Source organism: Carya illinoinensis, chromosome 7 (assembly GCF_018687715.1).
Source record: "Carya illinoinensis cultivar Pawnee chromosome 7, C.illinoinensisPawnee_v1, whole genome shotgun sequence".
NCBI lineage: Eukaryota > Viridiplantae > Streptophyta > Magnoliopsida > Fagales > Juglandaceae > Carya > Carya illinoinensis.
The window spans coordinates 43,687,890-43,704,605 of NC_056758.1; the positions used below are offsets into that span (position 1 = coordinate 43,687,890).

A 16,716-nucleotide genomic window follows, 5' to 3' on the forward strand; every position below is an offset into this window, starting at 1 on the left:
TTTTGGGCTTTGACAATTGATTACAGGTTCTTAATTTTATCTTTTTTATTTATGGTTTAAAGATAAGTAAGTAAACTCTATTACTAAATGACGTAGCTACAAAAATAGAATCAATTTTTTTTAATTTTTTTTTTTAAATTTCAAAAGCCCTTGTAATAGAAAAATTCAAATGAATATGTCTACAAAGATGACTCTATTACTAAATGACGTAGCTACAAAAATAGAATCAATTTTTTTATTTTATTTTTTTAAATTTCAAAAGCCCTTGTAATAGAAAAATTCAAATGAATATGTCTACAAAGATGACTGCGACATTTCGTTTGACAACAAATAAATAAATATAAGCTTTTAGTCGTCTTGTGTGTTACCCATCCCTTCTAACGGGGACAAGTTGCACACCACAACCGGTTGCCATATGGCAAGTTTTTTGACTTTTGACTTCTATAATACAGCCCGTGACTAAAGAAAAAAGACAAATGTTTAACCTGCTCGTGGGGCAAACGACGTAGCTCTCCATCTTCTAACTTGCCTTGCAAATACTGATAAATAAGAAATTTAAAAAAAAAAAAAAAAAAAATTGGAGCCATTTGGGGAAAATAGAGAAACAAAAAGAGTCATTACCACCACGAGATTTGCACAATTTTCTATTTGCAATTCAAAACATGCTAAAATGTCAGATGGGGTAATTGCAGTTTGAAACTAATTTTATAATACAAATTGAAAATTTTTATAATTTGAATTGTCTGAATTGTTCCTAAAAACAATCAGAAGCCTTTCTGCCCAACATGAGCTTCTTAAATGCTTGGCTTCGTCAATGAAGGGGAAAGAAATATAAAAGGAAAAACACAGAAAGAACAGAGAGTGATAACGATGAAGTTAACGTCAAATATTACAGTGCTCTTGACTTAGGTGAGGACGCTGTTAATCGCACAATCATTTACTCATGCACATTCGACATTCGTATATATTAACGACCCCCCATCTTGCAAACTCTTCCTCGCTATCACTTGATAAGACGCTGTGAAATCAACAGGAATGGCGTGGTGTCACTTCCAGCTATTTCCCTTGGTTTCCAGACAAATTATAAGCAATCCTATGCTGTCCTTTTTCAATCCTCTATTTTACACGGCTTCTTTCCCAAGCCAGTGGTCTGAAAACTTTTTCTTGAATTCTATGTAGAACTGCAAACATTCTATTTTCTTGTCATTGAGTACTTGCACTTGCCACAGTACCAGGGATATCAAATATTGTCGGGGAAACAGATAAAAAAAAAACTGAAAGAGGACAGGGATTACTGATGTCTTAATTCATCAGAGCTGCATTTTTTCACCAACATGTGAAGAAATCTAGAAATACAAACCCATGAAGTTTCTGTAAGTTTGAAACTAAAATGCGTGACCAAAGCTGAAATCATATCAAAAATAAATTTATGGACCTCTGGCTTCGCGGCCATGCGTAATAGCATTGCTGTCCACACCGCTGGGGCCGATTTTATGGCTTCACAGAAATATCGAAAACCATCAACAATCCTTGTGAGCATAGCGTGTTCCTGTCAAATACAAAATTAAAAGCATCAGTATCCCTTATTTTTCCAGTTAATAACAAGAAACACAAGTTCTAAACTTGAACATAACGTCAGAATTAAATACCCCTCTGGAACGAGTGAAACAAAATAAGATCTAAAAAAAATAAGATCTACTTCGGTTTCTTCTTTTCAGATTTTCATATCAAATCTAAATATCAGACTAAAAAGTGGCCGCCTTCTATGGTAATTGCCATAGAAAACAGACAAAAATCCATTGCATCTAAATTTTCAAAGGATCTTAAAAATCTATGATAATCTCATTCATAAGTTATCACCCATGATTGATTGAACTATTCTAGAACTACAGATTTTAAATAAATGACTAAAAGTACCACTTTGGCTGTTATGTCCCATTTGCCCAAACTAGACTCAAGGTATGGAAGCGCGTCGCCTCAAACAACTACTCAGTTGGCAGTGTAATTAAGGTGCACATCACAATAGCTAACAAAAAACCATTGCTGTAATTATCATAATCCTGCTCTCCCTTTTAAGCTTTTAAGCAAATAAGGGCAAAGAAAAACGTCCTGGTACTGAAAAATGATTTAAATTAATTCAAGTTTACATCTATTTAAGAAATCATTTTGCAACATGCTCTACCAAAAGTTGGGTATGACTTTAGTACAATCTCAAAAAACTGGAAGAAATCTAAACATGAGATGTACTTGTTTCCTTTGAAATTATCTTAGTACTCCAAGAAAAATTCGTAGCTCAAGTTTTGAGATAAATCAATAATAAGATTTAGACCTACCTCAAATTCTAGTGTCTCTCTTGCTTCAACATTCTCACTTGGAATGCAATCAACAACTTTATCCTGCATAAAAACATCAGCTGCTCCAATTATATCCCGAAGAAGGAAAACGCGCACCCTCAGACCCTTTTCAGATAAAATGAATAGTAGAAGATCTTCAGTGGCAGCAACGACAGCCCGCATGTCAAATGATTTCCATCCCAGAGGACTTGAATAATTATCCTCAGAATTAGTGGGTTCCCCACTCGACTTGGAAGGCTGTTCAGATATCGCTGCCATCTGAAACAAGATAGAGACAAAGATTCAAAGAAGAGGTGCCAAATTACTTATAAAAAATAAGAGATGCCAAATTAGTCGGAAATTCAGATAAATAACTAAGAGATTGGGTTACATAAAATCTTTCTGCCAATTTATCAATCTCTATTATGCATTTCGTATTCTAAAGTTGACACCATATACGCACCACATGTCTGCAACAGAGATTATTTGTAGTTGCAAACACGCTATGAATGGTCAATTAATCACAATTTCCACCATGAAAAAAGAAAAACCTGAATTAAAGAGATTTTTGAATGACCTAATGAGTTTCCCATTGGCTTCTGATGGCATTTTTTTTTTATATATAGGTAAGCTTATGTTGGCATATTATCTGTGATTTAGGATCTCTATTGTTTTGAGTAGGTCATACAGGTGCTGCATCTCTAGTCTGGTCCAAGGTTTATAGTAATTCGCATTCAGGGTATCTGGGTTAATCTGCAGATACCCTACATGCAGATCTCAATAATACATACATACAGATGGCTTCTAAGTCAAGTAGCAATGCACAAACAAACCAGTAAATAATTCACAGTTCCCAACTAATGCACTAGAAATTTTCCACATGTATATGCTTATCAGATATTGATAATAAAGGAAAGTGATCATTAACAGAGATGTAGGGAGGACAATGAGTGCATTCATATGAATGGCACAAGTTATGAATCCATTGTGGATTGGTGCTGTATGTGCAAAAAAAGTGGGGAAACAGTGGACCATTTACTCCAACATTCTGACTTTGCCCAGGATACATGGAATCATTTTTTTAGCAGAATGGGGCTAGTATGGACAATGCCGGGAAGGGTAGTTAAGTTACTGGCAAGTTGGAGAGAGATCCCATGGACAGCATAGATTGCAGAGATGTGAAAGATGGCCCCCATTTGTATTCTTTGGTGTATCTAGAGTGAAAGAAATGATAGACATTTTGAGGATCACAAATGATCTGTAGAAGAGTTTAGGAGTTTTTTATGGAAGACTTTGTTTACATGGGCCATTGCTTTAGAGTTTAATGGTCTCAGCTTCCATGATTTCCTTGTAATAGTTTCTAGTTCTTAAAGAGGTGTATTCAAATGTATACTTCCGGTGTACCTGGCTTACGCCTTTCTTTATATCAATAAAATTTAATATTACTTATCAAAAAATGAATCAATTATGACAGTTTTAATTGTCACGAAGGATATTCTCATTTAGAATAAAATGCACGGTTTAAACAAGTTATATGTTGAGTATATGGACTAATTGCATAAGGTGTGAGCGCTCATGCGTTTGTAAGAAGAGAAAAACCTACCAGCCGTTCTAGCCGATTCCATCTCATAGATCCATTGTTACGGATAAGCAATTCCCTCAAGATTTTTCTCATATCCGGATCTGGGTCTTCCAGAAGTCTCCCAATGACAAAAGGATATGCACTCTCAATGACTTTGAAATCAGGATCCAGAACCTTTGCTGTGCCTTCTAATGATCCCAGAGCCCTTATCACCAAGGCATAGTCTGGGGGTAGAGAGAAGTTAAACTCATACATAACATCATATAGCTGGTTCATTAGTCCCTGAAATCATGGGATAAATATGCCTTTGAGAAAAGCATGTGAGGTTAAACATAATCTCTCTGCTCGTCAATATCTTGTCTTTAAATGAACCAAAAAAAAAAAAAAAAAAACAAATAATAAAGTACGAGTTGCAAACACAATCACTGATTCTCTGTCCAAAACCAAAAGCTGAAATACACCCAGTGGTAATCTCTCAGAGATAAAGCTCTGCCCTCCAACTGTAACACACAAAAGCTAAACTACCACACTTCTTTGTAGAGATTGTCACACCTCCCTAGTTCTCTACTTCCCAATGTAGGATTACTACTCTACACAAGTGTTGAAACTATTGAACCTCCATACCATTCTTCTTATCAAGGAGAGATTCCAAAACCAAAAAGGAAGCACCTCTAAAGTGATCAACTCAGTTAGGACCCAATAAGTCTCCACTTCCAAACCTTAGGGAGGAGTCTTTACTGGTATCCCTATGGCTATCCTCACCCTAGTGGTGCTCCCCCACATCCTCCATAATTTTTGTGGTAAATAAAGTTCTAGAGATGTTTGAAAATCTCAGTAAAACTTGTCTCCACTACCATAAGAATTACACTTCCAATCTCATCCTATTCCGCCTGTCATACTTTTTCCCGTGCATATTTACCAAACAATCATCTTTGACCTTTCTGGGTTGGTTGCATTTTTACTGCTTCACTCCAAACTCTTCCTTTTCATCATCAGAGATGCTGGAGTGGCAAATATTCTATACAATGGCCTAATCAAGCAGTCCCTATTGCACTTTGACTGCTTTGGCTAAGACTATATTACTTTTGCATCGAAGAGCTCCACCTCAAACTTTAGGCCTGCCATCTCTAGGTTTCCAAAATAGCTCCTTTACCAATTTGTTGCAAAAACCAAACCAAACTGTAAAATATCAAAAGTTTACCATGGTTCAGCTAATTGCTTATATCCATAAGAAGTCCACAGTAATTGATATGGATTACCAATGTAACCACAAAAGAAAGCCTCAAAACACACTCACGAGTGCAAAGCTCTGATACACCAATGGTGATCTCTCGAACTAGATGAAGTTTCATCTTCCAACTCTCACGCACAAAAACTGTACAAGCAGCCTTAGAATTGTGTGACTCCCTAATTCTTTTCTTCCGGATGTAGGATTACCACATTAATATAGGAACTGTTACACCTATTTACTACTATTACACCAAAACCAACAAGGTTACCTCCCCCCCACCCCCCCAAAACAACAAAAAAAGGGGCAAATTATCAATGATATCCTGCACCTTTAAAAGCTTATGCCAATTCCAAGCATCTATCTTATCTGGATGATTTAAAGCTCATCTAAAAAATACTTTTCGGGGTGCAAAGTAGGAATGAGCTATAGGCTTGGATATCTTGGGTCCGATTCCACACTAAAAGATTACCTCGATTACATGAAAACTCTAGCAGGCAGAGTTTTTATATCCAAAGTCTGTCACCCAAGGGCGAGTCTGACCCTATCTTACCATGGTTACACATCATTTTAGAAAAAAAATCTAAAACAGATTTATTCCGTCTCCTTCACAATAGTAAAGCATAATCAAATACTTTGTATGAGATTCAAAGTTACAGCTTCCATGAGCATACATAGTATATATTTGAATTTTTTTTTTTTTTTTTGCAGCTCTCATAGAAAGGCATGATCATACTACTTAACTTGTGCAATGTAGCTCATAATTCAAAACACCTTTTTTAAGCCAATCACAGAAAATTTCTTTTCTTTTTATTAGGGTCTGGGCCCTTCAATATAACAGAAAATTTTATTTGAACTACCTAATTATTATATGCTAATGTAATCACATGTATATTTCCTATGTACTTGGGCTCTGCCTATTTCAATATCAATAAAATATTTTTTTATAAGTAAAAATATATTAATATCAAAATATATATATATTAATATCAATAGGCATAATCAAGTACACTGGGTGTATACAAGAGAAAACACCTAGCCCATAATAGAGAGCCTCTAATGAACATTGCCCAAGAGGGAGAAATTAGAAACCTATCCAATATACAAGAAGCCATATTGGGATAAAACACGCCTCCTCAAAGCAAAGCAAGTCACTGTAACTACCGCAACCCCTTGTTTCCCACACGACTAATACTCCACCCAAATGGTCCCTACAAGGATGGAGGAAGGCTTTATGCCCCCCCCCCCCCCCCCCCCCCCCCCTCTAGTCCTCCCTTGACTTTTACTACCTCCATTTGCGTCGTAGTTGATTGCCCAAATAAGATGCTTTAACTCCCTGCTCTTCTTAAATCTTAATTTTGTTTCAAGCGAGTGACCTGCCTCAATTGCAGTGATTAGCATACATAGTATATATTTATACACACACACACAGAAATTGACAAATTGATCATGCAGCCAGCAACAGATGGAGAAGGTATACAGACCATAATCACAAACCTGGAAGTCTTGAGATTGTCTAGTGCCAGTGCCAAAGGATGCTTGCAGTGCATCTGAAACTGACAGTATTTCAACCCCTTCAGGAATAAATCCCAAAGAAAGAAAGTCATTTGCCAAACCCAGAGAATCACGATTAACAAAGTGCACAAGCTGAAAGAAACAAAAACTTGTCAACAGATACACAATCTAAGGTGAATCTTATAATTATCATGCACAGATGATGGCAGTGGAGAAAGCATCAAACAAGAGAGTAAATAAAAGCCACTCAAGTATGTTTAAAGAGTAAGACAAACTATACTGATCCCATGCACTTCTTAGGACATCAAATATGTTGAGCCCACCAGACATAAACACTTACCATGACTACGCACCTCTGGCACATTTTCAGAACATGGCAAAACTCAAAATTAAGATAAAAGAAAAACAACATAAGGGTAAAGAGAAAAACGGAACAAAGAATAGTCGTAATAATGAACAGATGAATAATACATTGAAAACTGGGTTTGCATGGTAAAAAGAAGGAAAGATAATTACTCCCTTCAACATTCTACTCTCTTCTCTAAGAACCATCGTGTACTACAAGCTCAAAAAACAATGATCATGTACCACACTCTTCTCTTGAAAAAGTGTAAACAGTATAGAGTTTCACTTAAAGTATCTAGATGCACCCACGCCAAAGCAAAGATATCTGTATCTTGTAATAAATGCATCATTCCAAAAGGGGGAAAAAACAGCGATGACCATGGCACATGCTGGTATACAACCTCTTGCATGTGACCTGTAATCCACATATAAAACTACACAGTGATGTTCTCAAAAGGGCTATCTGGTGCTGTTCTTATACTTTCAAGAAAGTCAAAATGTCAGATAAGAATGCTTAAGTGACCTATCAAGAATCTTCACTCAAATTCAGAGCCTTGGCCTCAGTAAATTGCCACGTAAATAGTTCTTACCATTTGGATAAGTCCCACTCGATAGTGGCGAGGAATATCTCCCATCATTCCAAAATCAAAGTACGCAAGAGAGCCAGTGTCAGTAGCAACAAGGTTTCCTGGATGTGGGTCAGCATGGAAAAATCCCACCTCAAGTAATTGCCTCAAAGAGCAATATAATCCCTGTGAAGAGAAATGATATGAGGATGATAAATCCAAAACTCAAGGCAAAATCCCAGGGAATATATTAGCTTCAAGGTTGTATAATCGTGTGATACACACAAAAACACATCATTATGAACTGTCAACACAGAAAGATAACGAGCAATTTCTACCAATACCTGGTCAATCAGTTTCCGTCTGTTTAAACAGGCCTTCTTCAAGCCAATTTCATCTGTAAGCTTGATTCCATCAACCCATTCCATTGTAAGCACAGCAGTCCGGGTAAGGTCCCAATATATTTTTGGAACTTTAACCCAGTTTGCTTTTTCATATGTCACAGTTTTCCCAGTTGCAGGTTTTTTTTGTCTACTATTATCACTACCTGTTTCTCCGATCAAAATCCCGTGATTAGACAAATTAATAATGAAACTTGACACGCATACATGTATCCATACACTCAAACACACTGAGGGAAGGGGATGACATCCTAAAAGATAAATCTTAACACAAAAAAAATCCCATGGCCTGATATGCATGCCGAAGCATTTCTATTAAAGGCAGACAGCACAAACGGTTTTGAATAGGCTAAAGGTTGAGATGACTAGGTTTATATAGTTTCATCTATCTGCCCCTAAATCATAACGAACAGGAAAGCTAGACTTCTCAAACAGTTCTTGACATACAAACTTGCACCTCAATATAGATGGCCTAATCAAGACATAAAGGTAAAGCTACGTGCATATATTGTACGGTTATACGACCTCAATAGAAACCATTACACTCCAATAGCTACAAGCCTACAAGTGAGGGAAAACTTACATGGGGAGTAACCATAGAGAGAAGCAAAACGTTCAGCATTCCTACCCTCTAGGACATAATCAATCTCATCAAACATGTGCCTGACCTGTTCATTCATGGAAAACCTGAATATGTCCATAAGCATGTACATGGACTTTCTCATTCAGTGAACATAACATTAAAGATGCGTACATAATGAAGTAAAAACAAAGTACAGGACACTTATTAAAAAAAAAAAAAAGTACAGGACTTCCAGAAAACACTGACTACATAAATCTGATATGATGTCAATAATTGAAACAAACACACTAGAAGTTGAGCTCAGTCAACAAGATGAATTATAAGAGTAAATTTAGAAAGAAAATAAATTGTTCTAGTAGTAGAAGAAAAATTAAGAAATTAGGAAGGAAATTAGAGTTATAGAAGGCTTACCACTTCATTTACAGATACCAATAGGTCTTTCTGGGCTGTGGCAAACCGCTTCAATTGACCCCCAATCATATGGAATAACAACGCATCGAGGGTCAATGAGAGCGACATACCTGGCCTCTGTACCTTAACAGCTACCAGCTCTCCAGAATGCAGGTGAGCTGCAAGACTTGAAGCAATAAATTGAACCATTTAGCTTAAGCTTTGTTCAAACACACACTGATCTCCCCAAAAAAAAATAGCTCTATTCAAACATACAGATCTTCTCAGAACATCCATACAGTAAAGTGAACTAGTGAAGATAGGCCATATATACTTCCATGTTCAAAAGAGATTTTCTAACCTTTATAAACCTGCCCTAAGGATGCCGCTGCAATAGGCTCTGGGCTGATGTCGGCAAATACTTGTGAAACAGGAACACCCAACTGAGTTTCAATGGATTTAATTGCAAGATGAGTAGGAAATGGGGGTATTTGATCCTATACGACAAATAGAAAAGCTATAACTGCGTGAATGAAAAAAATGGGCACAAGATCTGTAGTCATAGAATTTCTTAAATTATATTGGTGAAGAGGAAAATAGGAGAAAGAACTCTAGTGAACCTGTAACTTAGCAAGCTCTTGGCAATATACAGCTGGCAGTATATCTGGCCTAGTGCTCAGCGCCTGCCCAAGCTGCAAATACAAATAAAAGTGGGTCATAATCATATATGAAAACCACCATACAGCAACTTTAGAGTCACTTGAGGATTTAAGATTTCATTCCAGGTTAGTGTCCTCATCCCCTTTCATGTACAAAATTCATCAACGCATAAAAGGCTGATGTTGTAAATGGAATCAAAAGGAAATTCTCAGAGAATGCAAGACAATAAGAAATACTGTTTCCTTGCAAAGATAACTTCACAAGCTCACATTTGTTGTTTAATGTGTTTAAAATGAGAACTGTCTCTTCCTCCCCCCTCCCCCCACCCAAAAAAAACTCTCTTGTTTTTTTATAATTATTTTTACTTTCCATAAAGCTACAAAAAGTTCTCGAAAAGACAGGATTTGATCCCAAGTCCATGGTAGACCTTTTTTTTTATAAGCCCATGGTAGACTTGCCAGAGGCTTTACCCACAAGTCACCTTCTCAATGACTACAATCCACTACAGAGGAACCTATATGAGATTGAAACAGATTTTTTCCCCTTTATAGCAAAGAGCCCAAAGTGCACCTATTCCTCTCATCTCTATAACCTTCTTTCAGTATCACATCATCCAAGTTCTCCTATCTTCTCCCGTTCTGCCTTTACCACCATCCATTGATAGAATCAAAGTGCTTTCCCACGTTACAAGCTATGTGTTACATGTTAGATATACATCTAACGGAAAACATAGTAGGGTCAAGGAAGATGCATTTATCAGAGCTAATTACAAACACAAAATAGAAATAGCAAAAGCATTTGATTTCAACTACAAAAAAAATGAAAAATACAAGAATATATGCAGTTTTAAAGACTGGAAAAGGAAACACCAATGAATGATGATGCAAGTGACTTGCCTTGATGTAGAAAGGCCCCAAGTGGATTAGTGTTTCGCGGAACTGCAATAAATTGTACAAGGTTACTGCAAACTTCAGTCAGTTAATGTATTCGTGTGTTTCTCCACCAAAGAAATGTGTGTGTGTGTGTGTGTGTGTGTGTGTGTGTGTGTGTCTGTGTGTGTTATAACAACAGTGGTAAAAATGGTAAACGGCTCCGATTGTCTGTGCAGGTATTATTTTGGGAAAGTGTCACCAAGTTAAACCGCTATCAATCAGCAAATTCAGAATAAGAAATTTCTAAACAATAAAAGGTTAATCCAACTTTAGAAATTAATCAAGTATAAAGAACAAGCAAAAGAAACCCAAATTCTACATGAAGGCAGACAATAAGGTCTCATTTAACTACGGGACACATTTAGAAGCTTATGAAACAGTTGAAGGCTTGTATAGCTGTTGTGTAAGAGCAACATACACAGTGTACCAGAACCAGAAGATTCTCCTATATAAAAGCAATCAGTGCGTGTTACCCTTCTCTTTTTCGATAAGTAAAATAAAGTTTTATTAAAGCACGAACTAGGCATAGCCCAAGTATGCAGGAAGTATACGACTGAGTATGCTGGACTAAAATTAAGAGCTGAGATGGATAAAAGGAAATCATAAAATATATATCCCCGTACCCTTTTCTTTAAACAGGAAAATTTTAAAAAAACTGGGTAATGAAAAGCAACAGAGCATGCAATGCAGCGTATGTAGGTCTTTAATATATCAATCACCATTATTTCTTCTGCCCTCCACCATCATTGAAGTGACCACCATTGATAGCATTTTTTAACTAGTTCTTTCGTCACTAACATAACAAATCTTCAGATGAAGGGGCCTCTATATTTAGGAGCACACGACCAAAAAAATTTTTACAGTTTTGTTCATCAAAACTCAATTTGATTTTCCTCAAGGAGCTTAGTCATGGATATACGAACTCAGCAGAAGGCAACAGACGACAAATAAAAAATAAAATATATATGTCCCGTACCTTGACAGCACGTTTTCTGATGTCTTGAACGAAGAATTGCCAGATGCTTAGCTTTATCACATAAGATGAAATAATTGCTCCTCTATACAAAGCCAATAATGGACCAAAACGAGGGACAATGGAAATACTTTTTCCATAAGTTCCAAGAGCATGGCCAAATTCACTTTCGAGTGATTCCTTCCTCAGCTTTGCATACTCTGCTGATGGGCTCTCACCGTGCACGCTGGTGAAGCCAGTAGAAAATCTGTACCAATATGCCTAAGGTAAAGTGCTAAAATCGTGGAAAGATATAAAATCTTCAGCGAAGAATAATGAATCATCCAGGCAGTGCTGGAAAAAGGAAGATAACTGTCAAGAGTTCCCAGTATTTAACATAGTCATGCACTTACGAATTCCGGTGCAACAGGCATAATGGGTTCCAATTATATTTTCTTCTAACAATTTCAAGATCTGTTTGACATGCCAATGATGTGCATTTCTGCAAGATGGCATCAACAGTACAATCATGGCGTAAACCTGCAAAGAGAAAGCCAGTTAAACGCAAATAATTCTTGTACTACAAATCATGGTGGCAATTATGGTATTAGAATGGAGCCCTGTGTACTTGGGATTTGCCATTTATGATGAATAAAACTTCTTGATTACCGATCAAAAAAATATTATGGTATTCGAATGGAGGCAAAAATAAAATGATAGGAAAATCAAATCATCCCAACTCTAAATTCAAATAACACCCCCCCCCCCCCCCCCCCCCCCCCCCCCCAAAAAAAAAAAAAATTGAAAATTCTGGCTCTGCTCCAGCTAGTAGGAACGAGCAAGTGCAGAGAAAACTGACTTTCTAAAGCCATAACTAAATCTAACAGCGAATACTCCTCACAGACGGGGAAAAAAACTCTTTTCATATTCGAGTTTTATCTCCAGGTACTTAATATTTGTGTGGAGCCACTACATATGGAAAACAGGGTTCTGATCAAGTCGGCGAACGAGAAGCAAAAATGGCTTCTCTCAGAACGGTTTTATACAAAATGCGCTAGGTATCAAAAATAAAAGAGCAACTCAAACATAGCACATAAAAAAAACTAAGTAAGCCTCCCTAAACTGCCTGTAAAAAGATGAATCCCAATTCTCACAGTAGTTTCAGCCTTATAATTCTCGGTACCATTTTTTCAGTTTATGATTCCGTTTTCTATTCCTAAATTTTCCCATCAACCAAGCAGAAGCTATATAAGAAATTCGAAGAAAAGAGCAAATGTTGCAAGCGTTGCGAGGAGTTACTTCTGGAGAGCACTGAGATATGACCGCGACGGTTGAGACTCGCAAAGACATTCCTCATTGGCTACAATAAGATCTCGGCAGACCTAGATAGGGGGCCAGAGTTCACGAACCCATGTCAGACAGAGAGTTTTTGCACCACACGCGTTTGCTAGAATGCGCAACTGTATCTAAGGTCGATACCTCAATTAAGCATGCGATGAAAGTCTTTTCTGTGCGTATCTCGCTGAGTGACTCTGTGAGCGAGCAAGAACTGAGAATTGCTTGCGAATTGGGGAACGTGGCCACGTAGGGTGCACTTGGCACCTTTAGGGACACCGATGACCGAACCGCCTTGTAATTCGTTTTTCCTTTTCTCTTCTTTTTTTTTTTAAACAATTTTGAATAATCGTTTTTCCTTCTTTTGATCGGATTGCTTTTGCACACAGAGGCTAAGCAAATTTGGGAATCCCATACTAAAACAATTGGTTTTTATTCTGGCACAGATGGGTAAGGATTAAAATTATTAATTAAATAAAATATTATTAAAATAAATTTATTTAATATTATTTTTATTTTAAAATTGAAAAAATTTAAATTATTTATTTTATTTTTATTTTCAGAGCCCACACGATTTGGGATATGGAAAAGATCAAACCATTTTTATATCATTAAATTGTAATTTTTATCTACACGAACACGTTTTAAGTTTAAAGTTTTTCTCATTTCTTTGGTTTTAAATTCTATCAAATTGGTAGTTGACTCTGTCTTTTTTTCAATAAAAATGTTGTGTACAACCGAGCCACGTCCTCGTGTCCGACGTGGCAAATTAGCCCCACGACGTCGTTTTAGTTTGTAAGCCTTTTCGTGGCCTCGGGTCCTTGTCTCGCCCCCCCATTCGTCCCGATTCTTCCTCTCTCTATTTTCTCCCCAATTCTTCATCTTCCTCTTCTCTCTATTTTCTTCCCGATTCTTCATCTTCCTCCACTGGTTCATCTTCTTCTTCTCCCCCCACGATTCATCACAGCTTCGTCTTCTCTGTGAAACCGAGCCATCTTCTCTTCAACTTCCTCTTCTCTCTATTTTCTCCCCGATTCTTCATCTTCCTCCACTGGTTCTTCTTCTTCTTCTTCTCCCCCCACGATTCATCACAGCTTCGTCTTCTCCATGAAACCGAGCCATCTTCTCTTCGACTTCTCTGTTCGTCTTCTTCATGAAGCCACTCACACAGATCGGCGACGTCTCTCTGAAATCCCCTTCCCACCCAAATCTGAAATCCCCTTCCCACAAAGCCTCGAAACTCTAACCCTAACCCTAACCACTCAAACTCAAACCCGAACCCTAACCCTAAACACTATAACCCGAACCCTAACCCTAAACACTCTAACCCGAACCCGAACCCTAAACCTAACCCTAACCACTCAAACCCTAACCCTTTCTAAGTTCATATCTATTAAACACACGACGACACCCTCATTGACATCAGAGATAATTTTGTGCTACGTGTATTTCTTGGATTGGTCTTGTTGTGAGTCATCTTTTTAATATGAATCTCTTACATTTTATTATGCTTTGTGTAACAGTTCGCTAGAAATTCAATTGTGAAATTTCTATTAACTTTAGGAATATCGTGAAAATCCAATAAGTTTTCACGAATCCATTAATCATATAGGTTTTTGTCTAACTACATAGTTAGTGTTATTATTTACTATGGTATCAGAAGTGTGTTTTTGATTATTGGAGATAGTTAGAAGTGTCAAAATGTATTATGGTTTGTGCCATTAGACTCGGAGGGTTATTTAAAGTCTTATGACGCAATAACTTTTTTTCATATTTTCGGACAAAACGTCTGTTCAAAACTGTAGATATTATTGGATAAAAAGAAATATCTTGAGGTAATTTTCATGAATATTATGGGGTAAAAATATTTTGAGTTGATTTTTATAGATATTATTAGATAAAAATATCTTAAGTTGATTTTTTGTAGATACTATTGGATAGAATATTATGAGATAATCTTTTATAGATATTTTGGGTAGGAGAAAACTACACTCAACTCTCAACTCCAGCCACATCTCTTCCATATCTCATCCATAAGTATCTCCAGCCACCTCTCCCCACGAAATTATCTTCATTTACACTTTCCATTGAAAGAATATCAAACACTCTCTCTCGGACAGCTTTTAGGAGGTCTTTTGCACACCCATTTCGAAATTTTTGTAAATATTTTATCATAAAATCTCCTTCATATAAGTTGTTCCTTTTTGAGTCTAGTTTACATGAATATCTTATTTGCCCCATTTGAAAATCATTTGGTCAGTCAAATATTCTGTAAACTATAGAAAGGTCATTCTAAGAGATAAAGTGGAGAATATGTTATAGTTTGGAGTTTTTGACCAAGTTAATGGATAGATATTGGTCCGAAATTTTTATGGAGTATTGTTAACATGTGTATATGATTATTGGTTGAGGATTTTTGCATGATTAAAGGTTTTGATGAAAGATTTTCTTAGATTTAGAAACTTAGAAACTGGAAGAGGAAAAACAGTTTCTGTTTTGAGAAAGTTTAACTTTTTGGTGGTCTAAACCTATTTCAATGACTTTGATAATTTTATTGGAGGATCCTAAGCATCTTATATACATGTTATATTATTATTTTGAAGATATTTGATGTTAGTTTCAAAGATATGAAATTTTATGCAAAGAGATATTCAGATAAGCCAAAGTGTGGATATTCTTGGCTAAATTTATGTTTTGATTAATTTATAACCATGTAATCTTGAATTAGAAGCTTATATATATTTTAGGACATCTTTTTAAACCATTTGATGGTTTGGTTTGAAGATTATATATTTATAAGTCATAGATCAAGAGATTTATCAAAACTAGTTGAGGAAAAAGTTTCTGTTTTTGGACTAAGTGTAAAACCAAAAACTCCAAATGTTATTTTGTGATTTTGGTGACTTTAGTTTGATGATTTAAAGCATGGTTGATGTTAGGATGATATTATGAATATGTTAGAAGTAAGATTTGATTTTTGAAATTCTTGGAGATGTTTTGATTTAAGGTCAAAACTTGTGATTCAAGTGCTTGGATCTTTTTACAAAAAAGTTTAGTGTTAATTATTAGCTTTTTCTAAATGGATGTTTTAAGTATGGTTTTGAACTTAGGATTGGAAGATGTTTGTTGCAAAATTTTGGTTTAAGCATGAGTTTTGAAGTTGGAAGGAATTGCAACAAAAATCAAGGGAAATGACTTATGGGTGTTTCGGCCATAGTGTGTTCTTCATAGTTGTGTTTTGTTTTTAATTTTTATGAGTTGATATTTAAGTTTAGGACAAAATTTACATGAGGAATGTAAATTTTGGAAACTTTTGGAGTTAGTATGCAAAATCCTTAAGTTATGGGTAAAACGGTCATTTTCCCACATGTAGAGAGTAAAATGAAAATTTTACTCTTTAAGTTAGTATTTTCCATATTTCAAATTATTAGTGATTTAGTTCTAACTTTTAGAATCATTAATTACAGTTCCTCGTGGTCGCACTTGAAGTTTTATAAAAAACGCGGATATCGAGGTAAGTTAGCTTTTAACTTACTAGCAGTCTACTGTGTATGTGTGCTAAGTAAAGGAACTACAGTGTATGTATGTAGGTTATCATATATGTCATGCCATGCCAAGTTATCACGTAATTGTCTATTATACAGAATTTATTCTGTCGTCAATTTTTAACTGTTACATAATATATTCTGTCATATATTACTGTACCTTACAAGTACGTCATGCTAAGTATGCCATCTATTACATGTATGTCAAGTCATGTAATATTCACTGTTGCAAGTATGTCATGTTAAATATGTTGTCTATTATATGTTATGCAATGTTACGAAATATTTCTATCTCAAATTGGTCGTGTATTTCAAGTTATATTCAAGTTACGTTATGTTACGTCAGGGT

At 36.0% G+C, this 16,716-nt stretch overlaps 1 protein-coding gene across 4 annotated transcripts; it reads right to left on the bottom strand.

Moving 5' to 3' along the window:
• Positions 1-686: 686 nt before the first annotated feature.
• On the bottom strand, positions 687-13,162 carry LOC122315765 (uncharacterized protein slr1919). 4 transcript variants are annotated; one of them, XM_043131909.1, is made up of 15 exons: positions 12,787-13,156; positions 11,901-12,027; positions 11,512-11,755; positions 10,500-10,541; positions 9,564-9,635; positions 9,305-9,440; positions 8,965-9,122; positions 8,554-8,638; positions 7,914-8,116; positions 7,594-7,755; positions 6,641-6,790; positions 3,937-4,197; positions 2,334-2,612; positions 1,436-1,549; positions 687-1,346 (listed from the first exon to the last, which is right to left on the bottom strand). In XM_043131909.1, the coding sequence occupies exons 1-15, from the start codon at positions 12,842-12,844 to the stop codon at positions 1,311-1,313; spliced, it is 2,127 nt and encodes a 708-aa protein (XP_042987843.1). In that variant the 5' UTR covers positions 12,845-13,156; the 3' UTR covers positions 687-1,310. The 4 variants fall into 4 exon arrangements, with proteins under 4 accessions (XP_042987843.1, XP_042987841.1, XP_042987844.1 ...); XM_043131907.1 differs by having other exon boundaries at positions 687-1,549; positions 12,787-12,869; positions 12,967-13,155; XM_043131910.1 differs by having other exon boundaries at positions 687-1,549; positions 2,334-2,396; positions 12,787-13,162.
• Positions 13,163-16,716: the final 3,554 nt, after the last annotated feature.

Excerpts from the sequence above, each read along its gene's own strand:
- LOC122315765 (XM_043131907.1), bottom strand. The coding sequence starts at position 12,844 with ATGAGGAATGTCTTTGCGAGTCTCAACCGTCGCGGTCATATCTCAGTG. Across the intron at positions 10,542-11,511 it reads TCAGAAAACGTGCTGTCAAG|TTCCGCGAAACACTAATCCA; the intron begins GTACGGGACATA and ends AATTTATTGCAG. Across the intron at positions 9,636-10,499 it reads TGGGGCCTTTCTACATCAAG|CTTGGGCAGGCGCTGAGCAC; the intron begins GCAAGTCACTTG and ends TTGTATTTGCAG.